General features: G+C 44.1%; 1 protein-coding gene across 27 annotated transcripts in view; it reads left to right on the top strand.

The window, feature by feature from the left end:
- The window catches only part of CAMK2B (calcium/calmodulin dependent protein kinase II beta), a 212,490-nt gene that overhangs the window by 133,244 nt on the left and 55,095 nt on the right, over window positions 1-24,151 (top strand). For 19 of the 27 annotated variants that reach the window (XM_069766737.1, XM_069766743.1, XM_069766734.1 and 16 more), the window contains one exon: window positions 22,383-22,448. In XM_069766737.1, coding sequence (XP_069622838.1) covers window positions 22,383-22,448 — 66 coding nt within the window. Of the gene's footprint in view, window positions 1-22,382; window positions 22,449-23,654; window positions 23,728-24,151 lie in introns of all 27 variants that reach the window. The other 8 variants (XM_069766728.1, XM_069766729.1, XM_069766722.1 and 5 more) reach the window with 1 other exon arrangement.

Below are 24,151 nucleotides of genomic sequence, written 5' to 3' on the forward strand. Positions count from 1 at the left end.
CTCCTCCTGTACTGGCTGTGAGCCGGAAAGCAGAGCGGTGACGTCACCGCTCTGCTTTCCGGCTCACAGACAGTACAGGAGGAGAGCAGAGAAGCAGAGCGCAGCGCTGGAGGACAGACGGCTGTAGGTAAGTATGTAGTGTTTGTTTTTTTTTACTTTTAGCATGGTAACCAGGGTAAACATCGGGTTACTAAGCGCGGCCCTGCGCTTAGTTACCCGATGTTTACCCTGGTTACCGGCATCGTTGGTCGCTGGAGAACGGTCTGTGTGACAGCTCTCCAGCGACCAAACAGCGACGCTGCAGCGATTCGGATCGTTGTCGGTATCGCTGCAGCGTCGCTAAATGTGAAGGGGCCTTAAGGGCTCTGCTTGCAAATGTAATTGGCTGTTTGTTCTGCATTAATGTGGCTCCAAGGCCTTTTTCCGAAGCATCACATTGTACCACCACTTCTCGATCTGGATCGAAATACTTTAGGGTTGCTGTATCTGCAATGGCATTCTTTACTGCTCGGAAAGCAGTCTCCTGGCTTTCTGTCCATTCCCAGCGCACATCTTTGTGGGTTAGCTGTCTCAGTGGCTCACACATGTCTGACAGATGGCTGCAAAATTTTGAGAGATAATTCACCATGCCCAAAAATCGTTGTACTCCAGAAACATCAGTAGGGGTAGGCAAATCTTGTATTGCTCTCACCTTTTCAGGATCCACTTTGACCCCAGTTGAAGTCAGTCGATGACCAATATAGGCCACTTCTGTCATTTTCAATTTGAATTTGTCCAAATTCAGCTTTATGTTTTTTTCTCTGCATCCGTCCAAAAATTGTATCATCTTCTGATCGTGATCCTTGATTGCAGATTCCATATTTTCACCTTCTCCCACTACTAGGATATCATCCGCTATTGTCTTCACTCCAGTAAGTCCTTCCAAAGCCTGCATCAATTTCTGCTGGAATATCTCTGGAGCAGGTTTTAGTCCCATGGGCATTTTCAGCCATTTAAAGCGTCCAAATGGTGAAGAAAATGTTGTCAATAAACTTGAATCTTCAGTCAGGGCCACATGCCAGAATCCATTTTTTACATCACATACAGAAAATATTTTAGCCTTTGATAAATCTGGTAGAACATCATCTAATGTTGGCATTGGGTAATGATTTCGTTTCAGCGCCTTGTTGAGTGGCTTAGGATCAATACATATTCTTAACTTGCCCGATGGTTTCTGCAATATGACCAAACTGCTGATCCAATCTGTGCTCTTATGGACTGGTGCTATCATGCCTCTTCTCTGTAGATCTTGCAGTTCTACTTTCAGCGGTTGCATTAAAGCTACAGGCACTCTTCTTGTAGGTAATCTGGTGGGCTGCACTGTGTTGTCAATTGTCTAGCCTATATTTACCTTCAAAGCATCCATCACCTTCAAATACATCAGCATACTCTGCTTTTATTTTCTGCATGTCCAAGTTGTGCTCTGCATTTAGTTTTGGATTTTGTATATCCTGGGCAACTTCAACAGACATAATGTTCTGAGACTGTACTTTTATTAAGTCCATTGCCTGAACTGCTTTTACTCCCAGTAATGGTACATGGTTACCACCCCGTAACACGGTAAATTCAACTCTATAACTCTTTCTGTTACATGGGTTTCGTATTTTTAGCTTACATGTCCCCATTGGTTTCAGAACACTTTTGTTGTACATCACCAGTACCTTGTCAGTTGGCTCAATAGAAACCTGTTTGTTTAGCAGATCACATGAAATTACATTGCAGCTTGCTCCACAATCCAACTGAAATCTAATGGGCTTCTCATCCAACAAGAATGTTGCATAAAGCTGCTTGGCATCCTTCACTACTGACTGCCTGACTACATTGACTTTCTCTGTTGTAGACTGCATTTGTAGCCATGTAATGTCCTCTGCACTGTCAGTGTCTGGTGTCACAGTGTGGAGCTGTCTGTACTGTTTGCCTCTTCCTTGCCTGCAGACAGCAGAGGAATGATTCTTCTTGCCACATGACCTGCAGGTTTCCCCATATGCTGGACACTTGGTTTTGTCTCTCTCATGTCTTTTCCCACAATACTTGCAGTGGACAGTGTTTATAGGGTAGTCTAGTCCTGTCTTTCCTTTCATAGATACTGCATGTACCTTGTCATCATCATTCTCACTGGTGCCTGCCATCATCTTCAGGCTGTGCTTTGTGAGCTCAGCAGCCCTGCAGATTTGCATACATTTCTCTAAAGTCATGCCTTCCTCTCAGTAATCTTTCTTTGAGATGACTGTCCTTTATGCCACACACCATTCTGTCCTTGATTAGACTGTCCCTGATCTCTCCAAAGCCACATGTTTCTGCAAGTCTCCTCAGCTCTGTCAGATATCTGTCCACATTTTCACCATCCTCCTGATGTCTTGTGAAAAACTTATATCTTTCCACTGTCTCATTCTTCTTTGGGTCACAGTGTTTATCAAATGCCTGCACAATGTCTGCTAGGAGGAGGTTGTCTGTGTCTGGGAGCAAGGTGTGGGCTAATTCTCTGCCATTTTCCCCAATTAGGTAATAAAACAGCTTTACTTTCCGTTTGTCATCAGTGGGGCCCACAGTCAGATCCACATACAGTGTAAACTCTTCCTTCCAATGTCTCCAAGTCTGGGACAGATTACATGAAGTGACATCCAGTCTCTGAGGGGGCTTCAGACCAGTCTCCATTTTTCTGTACTGTCAGGGAATCTGTACTTACAGTTGCAGTGATCTGTGCAGTTCCAGCCTCATATAAGCTCTAAGAATTTGCAGGTTCTGTGCCCGGCTGCCACCATGTTCTGTTTGACGAATCCTGTCATAAATCACACTCTGTGAGTATCTCCAGGCTCTTTATTCACATCATGTCTCAACCTCCATTACATGAATTCCAAGTACAACAACATCCAACAAGTTCCAAACAAAGAATATAGAACACACATAAAAGTAGTGAGACCCCTAGAGGCCACATGAACATATAACATATTGCTACAGACACTACGCTCCTAACACTATACTGGGCCCAGAGACAAACTTTCCCTATAAAACATATGTGTGTGCAAACAACGGCATGTAAATAATCAAATATTCAGAGCAATATACAATAGGTATAGCAATGCTCTTGTACACGGTGGTAATAGACTTTATGTGTAGCAATACCATCGTGTACGAACACATTAATTACAAACACTTAAAGGGGTTGGGGAGAGAAGGGAACAACCATACTTTCACATCCCCTACATCATCATCTGTTCAGTGAGCTCATCATAAATTAAGTCAGTGACAATCAGTGTCTGCTGGAGCTCAAACGTGGGATAACCCATAACTTCACTCTCCAAAATCTCTGAAGGGGAGCTTGCTCATCTTCTCTCCAAATCACACCTCGCCACTTGTGCACTTGACCCCATCCCATCCCACCTCCTCCCCAACCTCACCACCACACTAATCCCATCCCTAATCCATTTCTTCAACCTTTCACTAACTTCTGGTACCTTCCCCTCTGCCTTCAAACATGCCACAATCACACCTATCCTCAAAAAGCCAACCCTCGACCCAAGCGGTATGTCCAGCTATCGCCCCATATCTTTGCTCCCATTTGCTTCCAAACTCCTTGATCAGCATGTCCATGCTGAACTTTCCTCTCACTTTGCATCTAACTCTCTCTCTTTGACAACCTACAATCTGGCTTCCGTCCCCACCATTCCACTGAAACTGCCCTGACCAAAATTACTAACGACTTACTTACAGCCAAAGCTAACAGACAATTCTCTATACTGCTCCTCCTAGACCTGTCCTCTGCCTTCGACACAGTTGACCACTGCCTCCTACTACAGATCCTCTCTTCCTTTGGGGTCAAAGACCTTGCCCTATCTTGGATCTCCTCATACCTTGCCAACCGCACATTTAGCATTTCCTACTCCCATACTACCTCTTCATCTCGCCCCCTCTCTGTTGGAGTCCCCCAAGGCTCTGTCCTAGGACCCTTATTCTTCTCAATCTATACACTCGGCCTGGGACAACTCATAAGGTCCTATGGCTTCCAGTACCATCTATATGCCAATGACACTCAGATCTACCTCGCTGGCCCAGATGTCACCTCTCTGCTCTCCAGAATCCCAGAGTGTCTATCAGCCATATCCTCCTTCTTTTCCTCTCGCTTCCTCAAGCTCAATGTGGACAAATCTGAACTCATTATCTTTCCTCCATCTCGCATATCTTCCCTACCTGATCTATCTATTAAAATAAATGAAATCACACTTTCCCCTGTCCCCAAAATCCGCTGCCTCGGAGTAACCCTTGACTCTGCCCTGTCCTTCAAACCGCACATCCAAGCTCTCGCCACCTCCTGTCGCCTCCAGCTCAAAAATATTTCCAGAATCCGTCCTTTCCTTGACCCACACTCTACCAAATGCTCGTGCATGCCCTAATCATCTCCCGCCTCGACTACTGCAACATACTCCTCTGTGGCCTACCTTCTAACACTTTCGCACCCCTCCAGTCGTCCTTAACTCTGCTGCCCAACTAATTAATCTCTCTCCTCACTGCACTCCTGCTTCACCTCTTTGCAAATCCCTTCACTGGCTCCCAATTTCCCAGCGTATCCAGTTTAAATTACTAACACTGACCTACAAAGCCATCCATAACCTTTCTCCTCCGTAGATTTCCACCCTAATCTCTCAATATCTTCCCTCACGTAATCTCCGGTCCTCCCAAGACCTCCTTTTTTCCTCCATGCTTATTCGCTTCTTACTCAATCGCCTCCAAGACTTCTCCTGAATATCACCCATCCTCTGGAATTCTGTGCCCCAACACATCCGGTTATCCACTACTTTTGGATCCTTCAAAATACACCTGAAAACCCAAGGAAGCTTACTGCCTGTAAAGACCACACGGCCACCTCAACACCATTGGAGCTACTGCAACCCTCGACCTACTGTCTCCTTCCCCATGATCCTGTAGAATGTAAGCCCGCAAGGGCAGGGTCCTCGCCCCTCTGTACCAGTCTGTCATTGTTAGTCTTGTTTACTGTGATATTTGTATTTTGATGTAACCCCTTCTCATGTACAGCACCATGGAATTAATGGTGCTATATAAGTAAATAATAATAATAATCCCTTCAAGCATTTTTGCTGCCACTGTCTTACAATGTCTGATCAGTGCTGACATAGTCGGGCAAGGGAAAGGACTCATGGTGGCCTCTTCATTGACCTCATGTCATAGCTACCAAAGGCTAACATGGTACAGAGCAAGATGGCAATGGAAGCTGGAATGAGGGTCTATACTCTTTAACAATGAGTCCCATTTTTGTCTTGGATGCAATGATAGTCACAGACTGGTTTGGAGATCATGGGGGTAACGCCATGAAGAGACCTTCAATGACGTAACGTCACACCAGTCCTACATGGCGTGACATGACATAATCTATGGTAGCTGGGCCTCTGTGGTCTTCATATAATTCATATGAAAGAGAGATGTAAAATGAACCCACAAAGATAAAAATATAAGATATAATTCAATCTTTATTATTACATACATAAAATCAATAAAAAGTATCAGAATATTCCAGGTACACTAACAGCTCGGCATTAAATTGATTTAGTTGTGGGGTCAGTGGTACCGACATTTCTCCAAATTGTCCCAGGAGCAGTTTATTAACGCGCCAACACCTTGTACTACTGTGAGCAGCCTGTGGGCCTAAACGTGCTACCATGTCCTGTACCATCTCTGGATTTGTCTCCCACCAAGCACATCTAGGCCAGCATTTGTTGGCAATTGCAAAAAGAACTGCCAGCGGCAGATCTTGATGATATGTGCAAGTGTATTCAGCATGGAACAACATTCATCAGACAGCCATTAATAACCTCATTGATAGCAGACAAGGCTGTAAGTGTGGGGATTTCTGCATTTGGCACACTTTGATAAATAAATAGAGAGATTTTGAAAATTTTGTTTCCATTTTTCTATTATTTTCATATCATTAATTTGTCTATTCATCCTGTGATTTCCATAATTCCAAGACTTTTTCATCCTGGAGTTGTAATTTCAATGTTGAGGAGTCCATATTATTATTATTGTTTATCATGTACCATTACTATATCATTTTTACAATTGCTTAGTTAATCAAGTGAATTGTGACAATAATTGTTGAGTGTAAATGGACGTTTAATTGACTTGGCTTAAGCTGTGTTCACACACCGCTGCGTTTTTAAAATGTGATTGCAGTAAAAAAAAAAATGAACTGCAGCCGCAACACGTGACCCCCTTGGGCTCAGTACATGTACAGTACAGCCCTGCAAGTAAGGCTACTTTCACAGTAGTCCGTCGGTACGGGCCGTCGCAAACCGTCGGGCCGACATACCGACGGACAGTGTGATTGATTAGCACAATGTGGGCAGCGGATGCAGTTTTACAACGCATCCGCTGCCCATTGTGAGTTCCGGGGAGGAGGGGGCGGGATTTCAGCCGCGCATGCGCGGTCGAAAATGGCGGACCCGACGCACAAAAAAACTTTACATGGAACGTTTCTTGTGCGTCGCGGCCGCCAAAAACACGATGCATCCGTTGCATGACGAATGCGATGTGTGGCAATACGTTGCAATGCGTCGCTAATGCAAGTCTATGGAGAAAAAACACATCCTGCGGGCAACTTTGCAGGATGCGTTTTTTCTCCAAAATGACGCATTGCGACGTCCGTCACACGAAGCTAGTGTGAAAGTAGCCTAAGGGTACTTTCACACTTCCGTCTTTTCAGATCCATTGCAATGCATCGTTTTGGGAAAAAAAATGGATCCTGCAAATGTGCCCGCAGGATCCGATTTTTTCCTATAGACTTGTATTAGCGACGGATCGCGACGGATGGCCACACGTCGCATTCGTCGTGTGACGGATCCGTCGTGTTTTGACGGACCGTCGTCTGGAAAAAACGTTCAATGTAACGTTTTTTGTCTGCGACGGATCCGTTGCTGTCCATCAAATGACGAAATCCAGCAACAGATTCCTTTTTTTTACACTGAGCATGCCTGGAAGGATTTCTATTCCTTTAGGCTACTTTCACACTAGCGTCGACCCAACGTACCGACGCAAACTGCGAAAAAAATGAACAACGGGGGCAACGGATGCAGTTTTACAACGCATCCGCTGCCCCACTGTAAGGCCCGGGGAGGATGGGGCGGACCTGATGCACAAAAAAACATTACATGTAACTTTTTTTGTGCCGACGGTCCGCCAAAACAAGACGCACCGTGTGGCGATACGTCGCAATGCGTCGCTAATGCAAGTCTATGGAGAAAAAACGCATCCTGCGGGCACATTTGCAGGATGCGTTTTTTCTCCAAAACGACGCATTGCGACGTCCGTCACATGATGCTAGTGTGAAAGTAGCCATAATTCAACCCATTTTTCCTGCAGCTGCTGCATCGACGGATCTGTCAAAAAACAGGATCCAGTGCATCCGTTTTTTTACAATCTGCACAGGATCCGTCTTTTCAACACTTTGACGGATTGTGACTGATTCTAAAAGACGGAAGTGTGAAAGTAGCCTAATATGGTTTTAACAATAGTGTGAAATCGCAGTGATATAGTTTTAACCCTTGTAACAAGTTCTAGAAATGCTGTCATCCCCCTGTTCCAACTAATGCACAATAATACTTTGAATTTCCGTTATGTAGGAAGCCACTTGCAGGGCCACCAAGAGTCACATGTGGCTTCTGCAAAACGATAGGGAGGGAGATGTCACTCCTGCGCTGCTGCTGATGAATCCACAATGGATTCCAAGAGTTAAAATGTATTCATAAAACAGATTTACGGGGTCAACGTGTTTCGAGGCCGCGCAGGACCTCTTCTTCAAGACAGAAACCAGGGTGACAGAACCGCCCCTAGGCCTTCCTCAAAGGCATCCATTAGCACGATAAAACTGGGCCAACTTCATTGTCTGGGATGTTTTTTCTGCCTGATGGTTCCACAGAACCCTGACCGATTTTCTTTCCTTTAAGAGATCAGTCAAAAGTGCCGATCTCACGGCAAAATTAGGTATAAATCGTTGGTAATACAGAATGATGCCAAGGAATGCTCTTCTTACCTTCAGGCCGGCGTCACACACAGCGTAAAACAATACGGTCCGTATATTACGGCCGTAATACGCTGAAAAGTCCCCAAAAAAATGGTCCCTTGCTCCTCCGTAGGCAGGCTGTGTCAGCGTTTTTTGCGCATGGCATCCTCCGTATGTAATCCGTATGGCATCCGTACTGCGTGGTTTTCTCGCAGGCTTGCAAAACCAACATACCGCTATAGAAGTGATCCATGTGTCCCAAAAAGAAAAGAATATATATATATATATATATATATGTCAGTAGACACATATATGTATATATATTAATACTTATTCCAGCGCTATACAGCTTGAAAGCCGGTAATTCAATTACCGGCTTTTTCTTTCTCCTTCATAAAACCCGACATGATTTGAGACATGGTTTACATACAGTAAACCATGTCTTCTCTCCATTTTTTTTGCAGATTCCACACTACTAATGTCAGTAGTGTGTATCTGCAAAATTTGGCCGTTCTAGCTCTTAAAATAAAGGGTTAACTGGCGGAAAAAATTGGCGTGGGCTCCCGCGCAATTTTCTCCGCCAGAGTAGTAAAGCCAGTGACTGAGGGCAGATATTAATAGCCTGGAGAGGGTCCATGGTTATTGGCCCCCCCTGGCTAAAAATATCTGCCCCCAGCCACCCCAGAAAAGGCACATCTGGAAGATGCGCCTATTCTGGCACTTGGCCACTCTCTTCCCATTCCCGTGTAGCGGTGGGATATGGGGTAATGAAGGGTTAATGCCACCTTGCTATTGTAAGGTGACATTAAGCCTAATTAATAATGGAGAGGCGTCAATTATGACACCTATCCATTATTAATCCAATTGTAGTGAAGGGTTAAATAAAACACAAACACATTCTTTAAAATTATTTTAATGAAATAAAAACAATGGTTGTTGTAGTATTTTATTCAACGCCCAATCCAGTCACTGAAGACCCTCGTTCTGTGAGTAAAGAAACATAATAAACCAACAATATACTTGCCCTCCGCAGATCTGTAACGTCCAACGATGTAAATCCTTCTGAAGGGGTTAAAACATTTTGCAGCAAGGAGCTGTGCTAATGCAGGCTGCTACTCGCTGCAAAACCCCAGGGAATGAGGCTAAAAATAGATCAATGATCTATATTTAGCATCATTTGCGGTGAGGCGCCCTCTGCTGGCTGTTCATAGATTGTGGGAAATTACCTAGAAAGCCAGGGAGCCAGGGAGCTTTCTAGGTAATTTCCCACGATCTATGAACAGCCAGCAGAGGGCGCCTCACCGCAAATGATGCTAAATATAGATCATTGATCTATTTTTAGCCTCATTCCCTGGGGTTTTGCAGCGAGGAGCAGCCTGCATTAGCACAGCTCCTTGCTGCAAAATGTTTTAACCCCTTCAGAAGGATTTACATCGTTGGACGTTACAGATCTGCGGAGGGCAAGTATATTGTTGGTTTATTATGTTTCTTTACTCACAGAACGAGGGTCTTCAGTGACTGGATTGGGCGTTGAATAAAATACTACAACAACCATTGTTTTTATTTCATTAAAATAATTTTAAAGAATGTGTTTGTGTTTTATTTAACCCTTCACTACAATTGGATTAATAATGGATAGGTGTCATAATTGACGCCTCTCCATTATTAATTAGGCTTAATGTCACCTTACAATAGCAAGGTGGCATTAACCCTTCATTACCCCATATCCCACCGCTACACGGGAATGGGAAGAGAGTGGCCAAGTGCCATAATAGGCGCATCTTCCAGATGTGCCTGTTCTGGGGTGGCTGGGGGCAGATATTTTTAGCCGGGGGGGGGGGCCAATAACCGTGGACCCTCTCCAGGCTATTAATATCTGCCCTCAGTCACTGGCTTTACTACTCTGGCGGAGAAAATTGCGCGGGAGCCCACGCCAATTTTTTCCGCCAGTTAACCCTTTATTTTAAGAGCTAGAACGGCCAAATTTTGCAGATACACACTACTGACATTAGTAGTGTGGAATCTGCAAAAAAAAAGGAGAGAAGACATGGTTTACTGTATGTAAACCATGTCTCAAATCATGTCGGGTTTTATGAAGGAGAAAGAAAAAGCCGGTAATTGAATTACCGGCTTTCAAGCTGTATAGCGCTGGAATAAATATTAATATATATACATATATGTGTCTCACTGACATATATATATATATATATATACCTATTCTATGTGTACACATTTATTATATCTATTGGACTGGAAGCTGTCAGTGTGATTTTACTGTACACCGCACTGAATTACCGGCTTTTCTCTCTAACAGCGCTGCGTATTTCTCGCAAGTCACACTGCTTGTCCGTGTGTAATCCGTATTTTTCACGCTTCCATAGACTTTCATTGGCGTATTTCTTGCGCAGTACGGTGACAAACGCAGCATGCTGCGATTTTGTACGGCCGTAGAAAGCCGTATAATACTGATCAGTAAAATACGGCAAATAGGAGCAGGGGCATAGAGAATAATTGTGCCGTATTTTTTGCGAGTTTTACGGACGTAGATTCTGCGCTCTTACGTCCGTAAAACTCGCATGTGTGACGGCGGCCTTATACTGATCAGTAAAATACGGCAAATAGGAGCAGGGGCATAGAGAATAATTGTGCCGTATTTTTTGCGAGTTTTACGGACGTAGATTCTGCGCTCTTACGTCCGTAAAACTCGCATGTGTGACGGCGGCCTCATAGTAAGAGGCCAGGCCCACTTTTGAGTGGTTTGAATTTTGTTTAATTGGGGTTTGATAACACCACGGATAATCATGCACCCCAAATACCAGGCTTCCTCTAGACCTATTGCACATTTTTGGGGCAAGTCCACAGCTGTGGCTGTAATTACAACACTCTCCAGCGGGTATGTTTCTATGCACATACTGGGGGATACGGAACGACGTTAGTATATGATTCCCCACCCAGTAATAATGGCTGGATGTAACATATGGATGTGTGCAGGGTATTGCTGTCTTTCGTAGTTTAGAGAGCCATCAGAACCAAGAGTAGAAGATCTGACAGGTTTGGATCTTTTTTGCTGAGCTAGACAAAGTATTAACAGACACTCTACAGAAGCAAAAGGTAGAATATTGTAATGAAGACTGTTTAGAAAGTTTCTTTATGGAGATATCTTTATAACTTATAGATTGTTGGGGTTACGACCACTGGACCCGCACTGATCGTCAGAATGGGGCACTTTTTTTTTTTTTTAACTCTGCTTATTAAATTCACTAGATAGGCTACGTTCACATTAGCGTCGCGTCGCTGTTGCGTCGGCGACGCAGCGGCGACGCACGGAAAAACGCGCGCAAACGCGCGCAAAAACGCGCGCGTTTTGCGACGCGTGCGTCGTTTTTTGCCGAAATCGGACGCAAGAAAAATGCAACTTGTAGCGTTTTCTTGCGTCCGACGCTAGCGTCTAAAACGACGCACGTGTCGGAAAACGCGTGCAAAAAGACGCACGCGTCCCCTATGTTAAACATAGGGGCGCGTCGCCGCTGCGTCGCCGACGCAACAGCGACGCGACGCTAATGTGAACGTAGCCATAGTGGCCCGATTCTAACGCATGTAACGGTCTTCTAGAATATGCATCTCCACGTAGTATATTGCCCAGTCATGTATATTGCCCAGCCACGTAGTATATTGCACAGCCCACAAAGTATATTGCCCAGCCACGTAGTATATTGCCCAGCCACGTAGTATATTGCCCAGCCACGTAGTATATTGCCCAGCCACGTAGTATATTGAGCAGTCACGTAGTGTATTGCCCAGCCACGTAGTATATTGCCCAGCCACGTAGTATATTGCCCAGCCACGTAGTATATTGCCCAGTCACGTAGTATATTGCCCAGCCACGTAGTATATTGCCCAGCCACGTAGTATATTGAGCAGTCACGTAGTGTATTGCCCAGCCACGTAGTATATTGGCCAGTCACGTAGCATATTGCCCAGCCACGTAGTATATTGCCCAGCCACGTAGTATATTGCCTAGCCACGTAGTATATTGCCCAGCCACGTAGTATATTGCCCAGTCACGTAGTATATTGCCCAGCCACGTAGTATATTGCCCTGCCACGTAGTATATTGCCCAGCCACGTAGTATATTGCCCTGCCACGTAGTATATTGCCCAGTCACGTAGTATATTGCCCTGCCACGTAGTATATTGCCCAGCCACGTAGTATATTGCCCAGCCACGTAGTATATTGCACACATTACATTTTTTCTATTGATGCCGCATAGGCAGCGTCCATAGTAAAATGTTGGGGACACACAGGGTTAATAGCGGCGGTAACGGAGTGCGTTACCTGCGGCATAACGCGGTCCGTTACCGCCGGCATTAACCCTGTGTTAGCGGTGACTGGAGGGGAGTATGCGGGCGACAGGCACTGACTGCGGGGAGTAACGAGCGGCCATTTTCTCCCGGACTGTGCTCGTCGCTGATTGGTCGCGGCAGCCATGACAGGCAGCTGGCGAGACCAATCAGCGAATGAATAACCGTGACAGACAGACAGAAGGACAGACGGAAGTGACCCTTAGACAATTATATAGTAGATGTTTTAAAATGTTGTTTTATAAGATGGACATCATTTGGATATCAGACGGATATAAAAATCATCAGGTTTTTTTCTAGATGAAACCTTATTTTATTCATGACAAAGAACACTTGAATGCTTGACAGACCCCTGGTGAATGAATGGGATGGCAGTCGGGCATGAGCACCGCCGCTCCATTCTAACAGGGGTGAAAGTTCCCCGTTCTGACAATTAGTGTGTCTCCCAACGACTGCACCCTCGAGATCTTTATGTTATCATCTATTCTGTGATTTCACTTATTTTCACTGGACAACCCCTTTAACTTTTAAATGAACAATTAAAAAAAAAATTCTGTTTGAATGTGGTTTTTAAGGATCGCGACTTAATATTTTATCACATGTAGATCAAGTTCTTATTTAGGAATTGCTGCAGTGGCAAATTACGGTTTGTATTGCAATTTTAAACAGATGTCACTTCATGTAAATTCATGTATTCCAATATGGTGAGAAGTGATGAGCGACATTATACTCTCTGTAAAAGGAGACGATACTGCCCCCTAGCTTGGAGATCAGAAGGCGCATGCATTATGAGTGTCTTCACCCTTGCAGAAAACATGACAAATGCTTTTGCTGTTGTGAACCCTGAAACATATCAGCTACTTTAATAAATGTGGTGCAGACTTTTGCAAAATAAGAATTTGTCCAACGTATGCCTTACTACCTGCGTACAAGTGTATGCTTAGACAACAGCGTACATCTCCCATTAAAAAAATAAATAAATTAGTGTGCTGCATTTACTTCAGGGGTGGACATAAAAATAGTGCAACCCATGTAGCTGTCCAGGGGCCCAAGAGGTAAGGGGTCCACATCCACCCCCAAAACAAGAAGAATTGTGAAATATGATGAGCTACTGGACTGCACATGGCCCATATGTTGTTCTTGCACAGGAGCCCTCTTCTGTCTGTGTCTGCCCCTGATTCACTTGTATGAGTTTTTTTACACACAGTTGCTAAGGAAAATATATTCTACTACACTACATAACTGAAGAAAGGGTATACTGGCATATGCCAACAAATGTATTGCACTTTTTGGGCATATATTTGGCTATTACATTGTACTTGTCTGTTCAAGGGAATTGAATCTATAGAATATTTATGTGTACATGACGAAATACATTATTTTTGGCAATTATATTACCTGTATATAAAGCCTTTTTTAGTGATTTCCCCCGTCTGCAAGATCTAATTGTAATTTTCAGTTGTCTCTGAGGTAGTGGGTGGAGATCTGCTACTTCCCTAATCAAAAGGACAGGCGTGAGATTATGATCCCCTATCTTTAAAAAAAAGATAAGTGGGGATCTGTTCTCCCTATTTCTGTGAGACAATAGAAGATCCTGCTGCCCCTATCTCTCTGAGACCAGAGGAGACAAGAGGAGATCCTGTCCCCCTAGCTCTCTGAGACAAGAGGAGATCCCGCTCCCCTATCTCTCTGAGACCAGAGGAGACAAGAGGAGATCCTGTCCCCCTAGCTCTCTGAGACAAGAGGAGATCCCGCTCCCCTATCTCTCTGAGACCAGAGGAGACAAGAGGAGATCCTGTCCCCCTAGCTCTCTGAGACAAGAGGAGATCCCGCTCCCCTATCTCTCTGAGACCAGAGGAGACAAGAGGAGATCCTGTCCCCCTAGCTCTCTGAGACAAGAGGAGATCCCGCTCCCCTATCTCTCTGAGACCAGAGGAGACAAGAGGAGATCCTGTCCCCCTAGCTCTCTGAGACAAGAGGAGATCCCGCTCCCCTATCTCTCTGAGACCAGAGGAGACAAGAGGAGATCCTGTCCCCCTAGCTCTCTCAGACAAGAGGAGACAAGAAGAGATCCTGCTCCCCTATCTCTCTGAGACAAGAGGAGATCCTGCTCCCCTATCTCTCTGAGACAAAACAAGATCCTGCTCTTATAGCTCTTTGAAACAAGAATAGATCCTGCCCCCTTATCTCTCTGAAGACATTATAAAGTAGTATTGAGCAGTGTAACTGTGAATCCAGCACTGTGGGGTGAAGTACAACATTTACTAAAAAGCAGCAGCAGTGTTTGTGTGCATAAAACAATCTGTAGTCTGCAAATAGATTGCAAAGACTAGATGCTTTAATCAGCTGACAAGGAAGGTAAAACCTGTGCCATGTAGTGTAATACCCTACTCCCTATCAGGGCACCTCTTTTGTTGACATCCTGTCATAATGAAAGGGGCTGTCTTCATGAGACAAGTATTGAGCCATATCTATGCATGTATGAGAAGCACAAATTGGCGCAAGTAGCACTATAGATTGGCCACTTGCACATATAATAAGGTGCCGACTGTTAGACCTGTTCACTGTTAGTCACTCAAACTCCTCACGGGAACATGTTTTCTAGCAAAATGAAAAAAAAAAGGAAAAGGACATACAAATAATCATTGATTTGGTAAATGCAAAACTGCCCGTAACCTAGCAACACTTGACAATTTTCCCTAATAGAACTGTGCATGTGTCCCACTGTGTCCTACCACAGTATGGTACCAGTCCCCGGTATAAGGATGCAGCATTCATGTGCTCTGGTTAATAAGTACCGTCTGTGCTACATGTATCTGAGAGCGATGTTTTAGCTTATAAATACTGGCTGCCCCCTAAAAAAAAAATTACAATTTACGTTGAGGTGATGGTTATAAATACTAACACTGGAAAAAGCACTACCCTAAAAATCTAAATGCAAGCCTTTTTTATACGCTCACTAGAAGCTGAAATCTGTAGAATAGTATAATGTAGGAGAGCAATAAGACTGTGATGGCATGGAAGACACAATAGTGATATCTCGAGGTTAGTTTCCTTTAGTTATGAGCAAACGTGCTCGGATAAGGTGTTATCTCAGCATGCTCACTTCGGCCTGCTCAAATATTATGTTTGAGTTCCTGCGCCTGCATGTCTCAACAGCCGCTTGGATTGCCTAACAAACAGACAATCCATGCATGTGTCTCATTACAGCGTGATCCAATTCTCTAGAAAATGTCTCCGTTCTGACAATCCGTGGAAATCGGACTGCACTCAGATGTCATCCGAGTGCAGTACGATGTTTCTCATGGACTCAATGACTTGCAGTGTAATCCAAAATCCAGCATGCAGCAATTCTTTCCTCGGACCGACTCAGTCCTAGACAAAAAATCTGACATGTGCACGGCCCCATAGACTAACATTGGTTCGAGTGCAATCTGATGTTTTGTCAGATCTCCCTCGGGTGGAAAATACAGCTAAGCTGGGGATATAGTCATAGCGTAGGAAAGGAGCCACTAATCTAGATTCCACTATCGCGTCTTTGGTCATGTCTCATTGGTCTCCTCCAGTATTAGACTAATTGGCCATTTATTGGAATATTATCCCTATTATCTCTCGGTGTATATATTACGTGTTCTGTACTTGAGCGTACAACAAAAGCCGCTTTTTAGATCTATAGGGTTGTGTTTTGTTGATGTGTTTCCCTGTGTCTGTACATGTGTCTGTATGTATCATACAGCGCAGGGCTATCAATGTCATATACCTGACTATAATAGGTGCAGGGGTTGCAATCGCATCCGGGCCCTGGAGCCTCGGGGCCCAAAAGGTCCCTTTGGCCCATATGAAAAAAAACTGTTTCTATTAAAGACCTGTTGTAGATTTTACATTTGCTGCCTTCTGTCATTTGGCACAATTTATTCCATGGAACATCATCTACGGCAGGTGGAATGTAAAGAATAAAATGAATGAATGATGCATGTATAATGCAGGACGCCGTGCACCTGCATCGCTGGTCAAGATGGCTGATCTCCAGGCTTGTGATGTGAGGATGGAGCTACCGTGTATAGCAGAGCTCACTCCGCGCTGCTCCTTCTGCAGAGGATTTTGGTGCAGGCACAGAGGAGGGGGGACGCAGCCTATAAATACACCAGGCTGTTTGGTGTTACAGCTCTGTGGGCGTTAGATGAAGACATGAGTGTATCTGCTATTCCCTGCATCTCAATCCTCCCCTGCAGCCACCTCTGCTATTCCTGTGCTGACCTCATCCGCAGCTTTAGCGCCTATTTCCCCGCCATGCCACTGTCCCTGCTGCCCAGCACCCTCCACCTACGCCACTTCCACTGCATTTCCCCAATTCTCTATTATTACCGATCCCACCTACTTCTTGACTTCTATCTTGCCTCCTCCACCCACATGATTGTCAGTCTCCATCATGTGCACAGTTCTGTGCTATTCCTCACACGCGCACACCTCTTGGTACGCCTCCGTCCTGCCACGTACACGCCTTTGTTCTTTCCCGGTTCACATTTTGTGCCCCCACTCCGCCACAATTTATGCAGCTCCCCTCCTTTTTCTATTGAAAGCAGGTGCTGCAGTGACACATTTTAGAACTCATCATTCTATATATAACCCAGTATGTAGCTACTAGCACCCGAGTCCATCTTTAATTAGACTGTAAGAGCCCCCGCCCTGCAGAGAGCCAGCACCTTTTGCTTTCTGCAATTCTTTATTTGCAAGTAATAGCTATTCTTGATCACCCCCTCTACCTATTGGGGTCCAGCCAGGCTCGGACTGGCCCATAGGGTAACAGGGGAATCTCCCGGTGGGCCCCTCTCTTGACTTCTACACCAATACAGCATCTCATACCAGTGATGTAACTTGAACCTCATGGATGCTAATTTGAAATCTCCATCAGAGTCACGATCACGGGGGGCTTTGATAGTGTTGGACTTCTCATATGGGACAAACGTTCTTTTGGGCCCACCTTAGGCTCCATGCCCAAGTGGGACAGCAACCTACTGCATCTTCTATATAATTCTGCGCCTGTCTTCCACCCCTGCCAAATGGCAAATCGGGGATAGATATCCCACTCTACATGGGCGCACTTGCAAATTCTCCCAGAAAATCTAAGCAAAAAAGGCAAAACTTCCATCTAAGACTCCCAGAAAAGATGGCAAATCTCCCCACCTTAAAAACCCTCCAAAAACCTCCTGGAAAGCAGAACTTTCCGAAGAGTGCAAACAGTCTTCACTGAATCCACAACATGAATAGGTACACTTAGGGTGAAAAAAAAATTTGCCTTTGATTTTGCAACAAATTCATCCCAAAATCTGCATCTGTTTAACTCTATAAACTCATAGCGTGCACTGATGTGTGCAATGATGAGTGCTAACCGGCTACTCAATAATCTTGTAACTTTTGGGATTTTTACACCAGCGCCAACCAGCGCCTTCAAATTTTTGAAAAGTGGGCAGAGCTTAGCTGGGAATGACTCAACATAATTAAAAGAGAACCTGTCACCTCTTTTTTTGGCCTACGAGCTAAAAATATCAGTTAATTGAGTGTCAATTATGCATTCCACAACTACTTCTGAAACACCCTAACTCCCCAAGTATCGCCCATGAAAACCTTTTTTATTGCTCCCGCGCTGTATGGTAATGTGTTCGGTCCGGTCCGATAGGCGTTGCTTCGGTTCCCTCACTCCACCCCTCCTCAGCTTGCTGTACGCATTCCTTGCCGTGAATATCGCAGACCGCGTAGAGATTTCGCGCGTGCGCATTCAAATGGGATCTCGCGCATGCGCAGTATGCTTTGCCCAACTGCGGGAAAAGCCGTAAAGCAGCAATGCGCATGTGCCACTCAATTAACTGATATTTTTAGCTGGTAGACCAAATCAGAGGTGACAGGTTCCCTTTAGTATAACTTATGACAGAAATGTACTCCAGTCCCTGTCTGGAGTACTTTTCTTGCCATGGCGCAGAGCATTTGAAAAATGTGCCAAATTCTTTAAGAGTTACACACCCCAACAAGCTTAGTGCCTCTTACTCCAGTGCGCCTTTCTTGATGAATCAGGAGCCATATGTTACTTTTATTTTGTGCTGCTTGGAGGTTGTGATTGTCCTAGTAATAGTTGTATAATATTCTTGGTATTTCATAATTAATATTCTAAAAATAAAAGTGTTTTACAAGGTTGTTTGACAAGCGGACTTCATAGACCATTATTTGGCCTTGTTCTCCAGGACACCATGACATTGCTTTCGCCTTGGCAGGTAGTTACTTTTCTAAGGAGATAAGCAATTAAGTGGCCTAATTAAGCACTGTGTGCCATGGATGAGCACCTATTAGATACTCTAGATCCCAGGAACCCACTTCTCTATGTTTCTCTGTTTGCTCATCACTACCCTAAAACATCCTTTATGCTTTGTAATAAGGTCATAAGCAAACCAAATTACAACCCCAAATTGAGACGCTGTGTAAAATGTGAAGAAAATAAGAATGCAATGATATGGAAGTCTTTATGGCCATATTTCATTCACAGTAGAACATAGAACACAGATCAGAAGGCGAATGTTAGACATTTTTCCATCTCATTTGAAAAAAATTAACTCCTTTAGAAATTGATGGCAGCAGCACTTCTCAAGAACATTGGGACAGGGCCGTGTCTGCCACTATGTAGCATTCCCTCTTTTTGACATCAGACTAAATGTGGTGCCAATATTCAAAAAGGGCTCTAAAAGTGAACCTGGAAATTATAGGCCAGTAAGTCTAACCTCTATTGTTGGTAAAATATTTGAAGGGTTTCTGAGGGATGTTATTCTGGATTATCTCAATGAGAATAACTGTTTAACTCCATATCAGCATGGGTTTATGAGAAATCGCTCCTGTCAAACCAATCTAATCAGTTTTTATGAAGAGGTAAGCTATAGGCTGGACCACGGTGAGTCATTGGACGTGGTATATCTCGATTTTTCCAAAGCGTTTGATACCGTGCCGCACAAGAGGTTGGTACACAAAATGAGAATGCTTGGTCTGGGGGAAAATGTGTGTAAATGGGTTAGTAACTGGCTTAGTGATAGAAAGCAGAGGGTGGTTATAAATGGTATAGTCTCTAACTGGGTCGCTGTGACCAGTGGGGCACCGCAGGGGTCAGTATTGGGACCTGTTCTCTTCAACATATTCATTAATGATCTGGTAGAAGGTTTACACAGTAAAATATCGATATTTGCAGATGATACAAAACTATGTAAAGCAGTTAATACAAGAGAAGATAGTATTCTGCTACAGATGGATCTGGATAAGTTGGAAACTTGGGCTGAAAGGTGGCAGATGAGGTTTAACAATGATAAATGTAAGGTTATACACATGGGAAGAGGGAATCAATATCACCATTACACACTGAACGGGAAACCACTGGGTAAATCTGACAGGGAGAAGGACTTGGGGATCCTAGTTAATGATAAACTTACCTGGAGCAGCCAGTGCCAGGCAGCAGCTGCCAAGGCAAACAGGATCATGGGGTGCATTAAAAGAGGTCTGGATACACATGATGAGAGCATTATACTGCCTCTGTACAAATCCCTAGTTAGACCGCACATGGAGTACTGTGTCCAGTTTTGGGCACCGGTGCTCAGGAAGGATATAATGGAACTAGAGAGAGTACAAAGGAGGGCAACAAAATTAATAAAGGGGATGGGAGAACTACAATACCCAGATAGATTAGCGAAATTAGGATTATTTAGTCTAGAAAAAAGACGACTGAGGGGCGATCTAATAACCATGTATAAGTATATAAGGGGACAATACAAATATCTCGCTGAGGATCTGTTTATACCAAGGAAGGTGACGGGCACAAGGGGGCATTCTTTGCGTCTGGAGGAGAGAAGGTTTTTCCACCAACATAGAAGAGGATTCTTTACTGTTAGGGCAGTGAGAATCTGGAATTGCTTGCCTGAGGAGGTGGTGATGGCGAACTCAGTCGAGGGGTTCAAGAGAGGCCTGGATGTCTTCCTGGAGCAGAACAATATTGTATCATACAATTATTAGGTTCTGTAGAAGGACGTAGATCTGGGGATTTATTATGATGGAATATAGGCTGAACTGGATGGACAAATGTCTTTTTTCGGCCTTACTAACTATGTTACTATGTTACTATGTTACTGTAGACATCTAGGAACTGATAAGACCAATTGCTGGAGTTTTGGGAGAGCAATATGGCGCCATTCTGATCTGATTCTAACTGCTCTGCAGTCAGGCATCTTCTTTGCCGGATTTTTCATTTCATAATGCGCCAAATATTTTCTATTGATGGAAGGACTGGACTACAGGCAGCCGGTTCATCACCCGGACTCTTCTTCTGTGAAGCCATGATGGTGATGGATGCAGTATGTGGTTTAGCATTATCTTGCTGAAATATGCAAGGGCTTCCCTGAAATGGACATTGTCTGGATGGGAACATATGCTGCACTAACACCTCTATATAATGATCGGCGTTGATAGTACGTTATAAGATGCCCGAGCTATCGGCACTAATGCAACCCCATACCATCGTGAGTGCAGGAACTGTGTGCTGATAACAAGCTGGATGGTCCCTCTCCTCTTGAGTCTGCAGGACACGGCATTTGTGGTTTCCATAAAGATTTTAACGGTTTGATTCATCTGACCACAGAACAGTATTCCATTTTGCCTCAGTCCATTTTAAATTAACTTTGGCTCCGAGAAGATGGCAGCGTTTCTGGATTGTGTTGATACAGGGCTTCTTGTTTGTGTAATAGAGCTTTATCTTACATTTGTGGTTTGCACGGCGAACTGTGTTCACAGACAATGATTTCTGAAGGTATTCCTGAGCCCATGCAGGTATTTGCAAGACCGAATTATGCCCGTTTTTAATGCAGTGCAGCCTGTGGGTCCATAGATCATGAGCATCCAGTACTGACCTTCGGCCTCGTCCCTTCTGCACATGTATTTTTCCAGAATATCTGAACTTTTTGTTGATATTATGTACTGTAAATGGTGCAATATTCAAAATCTTTGCAGTTTCATGTTAAGGAACATTTTTCTGAAATTGTTCTGCAATTTTTAGATGCAGTCATTCACAGATTGATGAATCTCTGACCATCCTTGCTTCTGAGAGACTCTGCCTCTCTAACATGCTCTTTTTAAACGCAGTCATGGGACCAAGCTAAAAATTAATCCTCTAGCTGTTTATTAATAGCACTTATTTTTCCAGCCTTTTCTTAACGCTGTCCCATCTTTTTTTGAGATGTGTTGTTGCTATCAGTTTCTAAATGATTTTTTTTTTCACATGAAATGTAAAAATGTCTAACTTTCTACTTCTGATCTGTTCTATTTTCTGTGTGTGATTAAAATATGACCATAAAAGATTTCCAAATCGTTACATTCTTGTTTTCTTTACATTTTACACAGCGTCACAACTTTTTTGGAATCAGAGTTGGGATGTCTCCTTTAATGAGGACCTTCCACTGGATTTTTTAGTTTAAACTGAGTATCTCCTCTGCTCCATTGATTCTGGAACAGTTATTTTTTCTTCTGTACCCTCCATTCCAAAGTCATGTTCCCCAACCTTCCCCCCCGGCAATAATCCTACAAATTTTCTCTTCAACCAACTGAGCGTCTATACCAAGGGTCTTTTCTGTCGGCGCCGCCATGATCTGACTGGCCAGCGTCAGCGAAGAAAAACGCAAACGCCCACAGAGAAGTTCCATTGTATCCACCCAGTTGGTTGGGAAAATTTGCATCATTTTTACTGGGTGGCATAACTTTGTAACGGACGGGCGTAGAAGAAAGAGAACAACTGTTCCGGAATCAGTGGAGCAGCGCCAAATTGGAAGAGGTGCGTAGTTTAAATTTAAAAATTCAGTGAAACGTCCTCCTCTTTAATACCAAAAAAGGTGTTGCGTGTTTTGTATTTTATGGCGTTTGGAATCTATATCTTTGACTTGTGCTCTGTGTTCCAGGGTCACAGGCGGGGAGCTATTTGAGGATATTGTGGCAAGAGAATATTACAGTGAAGCTGATGCCAGGTGAGCACCCTCCTGTCCAAGAGTACCCTTCCCCTTACACCTCATCCCTATCCCCTTCCAGCCAATGTCAAAATGACTTGTTCGCTTGCCTCGGTGTAAATCACATACATATTTCTTGAACAAAAATGAAATCTGAATGTGTTAATCATTTGAGGGGCTGTAATTTTTCCTAGAAGAAGGGCTATCGCTCTATATTTCAGGTGATGCGACTTTTCTTTTGGCCTCCAAATTGACAATAGACATGTAATACAGTCCAATATCATCACTGTTTCTCCATATCCAGGAGCCTGCAGTTTCATCTTGCCCACACACCAGTATTGAGGATTGTCATTATACACAGAGCGCCTCGTTTATCAAAACCAACAGTACGTTGTCTTTCTTGCTCATAGCAACCAATCAGAGAACAGCTATCATTGTCCCACAACAGTTTGAGAAATGAAAGCTGACCTCTGATTGGTTACTAAGGCCGTTTTACTGTTAGTTTGGACAAACGAGGCCTTCTAGGCCCCATCTATCAAGTGCGTTTCCCGTTGAAATCAGAGTCCAGTTATCTTGACCCATGAGGTCCTCTGGGTCCCATTTGTGATAATTAATTCCCACAGAAACCGAATGAGTCGCTCGTTGCTATTAAATAAGTTATGGCCTCTGGTTGCTATGGGCAACGGCTCTTTTTTGTCCACACCAGATTTGATAAATGGGGTCTTTTGTTTTAGAAAAATTATTTTTTTCGTACTACCAGTGATGACTGGCAGAGCATGCTGAGACTTCTAGTGTAACACCACACAGAGCGGCAGGCAGCCTGTTTGTAGTGCGCAGTCCCTGTATAGTCCTGCATGCTGCCTCTATTCTAATGTGATGTTTTGTGATGTTAAGACACTGTGTTTTCTCCTCTTGTCCCCTTCTTCCTTTTCTCAATCTGTTTTCTCCCTCCGTCTCTTTTCCCTTTCTGTGATATATTGGTGGTGTTTATACTGTTGTTACCATGCATATTGTCTGCCTTTTTACCTGGTGCACGGTTTTCCCACATGTCTCCCGCGCCATCCCTCCTTTTCCGCATGCCACCCACCACTTCCTTACTACTGTACCCTTTCCTGCCATCATATATCCAAATATCCCTGTTGTGCTCTCACCCCCCTCTCCACTTATGTGTCCCATCTCATCGTCCTCCTATACCACCCTGTGGGTCTGCTGGTTTTTGTTTTACAGTCACTGTCTCCATCAGATATTAGAAAGTGTTTGTTTCACACACTCCTGTGACATTGTACACAGGGACTTGAAGGTTAGTATTCCTAAAGGGGAGGGGGTGACATGGCATGGGGGTCCCAGGTGAGAACTGGCACATGGTGGGCACTGCACCCCTCACATCACTATATCATCTGGCTCTGGAGACACAGTGCATGGGGGAGCAAGAGAGGATGGTGCAAAGCAATGACGGGAATGTGCATCCAGGCGGGCATGAAGGGGTGCAACCGAAAACTGCTTATCTATTAAAAGGCTGTGCAGCAACAAGCGACTTATGCACCCGTACACACTGACGTGTGTGCTGGGGTCTGCATAAGGAACTGAATTAAACATACATATGTTGTAGGTACTACTTAGTGATAAAAACAGCACGTGTCAAGTACACACGTGGCGCATGCTTGCATGAAAAAAAGTCCATTCAGGCACCATGTAATATACCCCAATAACACTGCATGCCCTGC

Source organism: Ranitomeya imitator, chromosome 4 (assembly GCF_032444005.1).
Source record: "Ranitomeya imitator isolate aRanImi1 chromosome 4, aRanImi1.pri, whole genome shotgun sequence".
Taxonomy (NCBI): domain Eukaryota; kingdom Metazoa; phylum Chordata; class Amphibia; order Anura; family Dendrobatidae; genus Ranitomeya; species Ranitomeya imitator.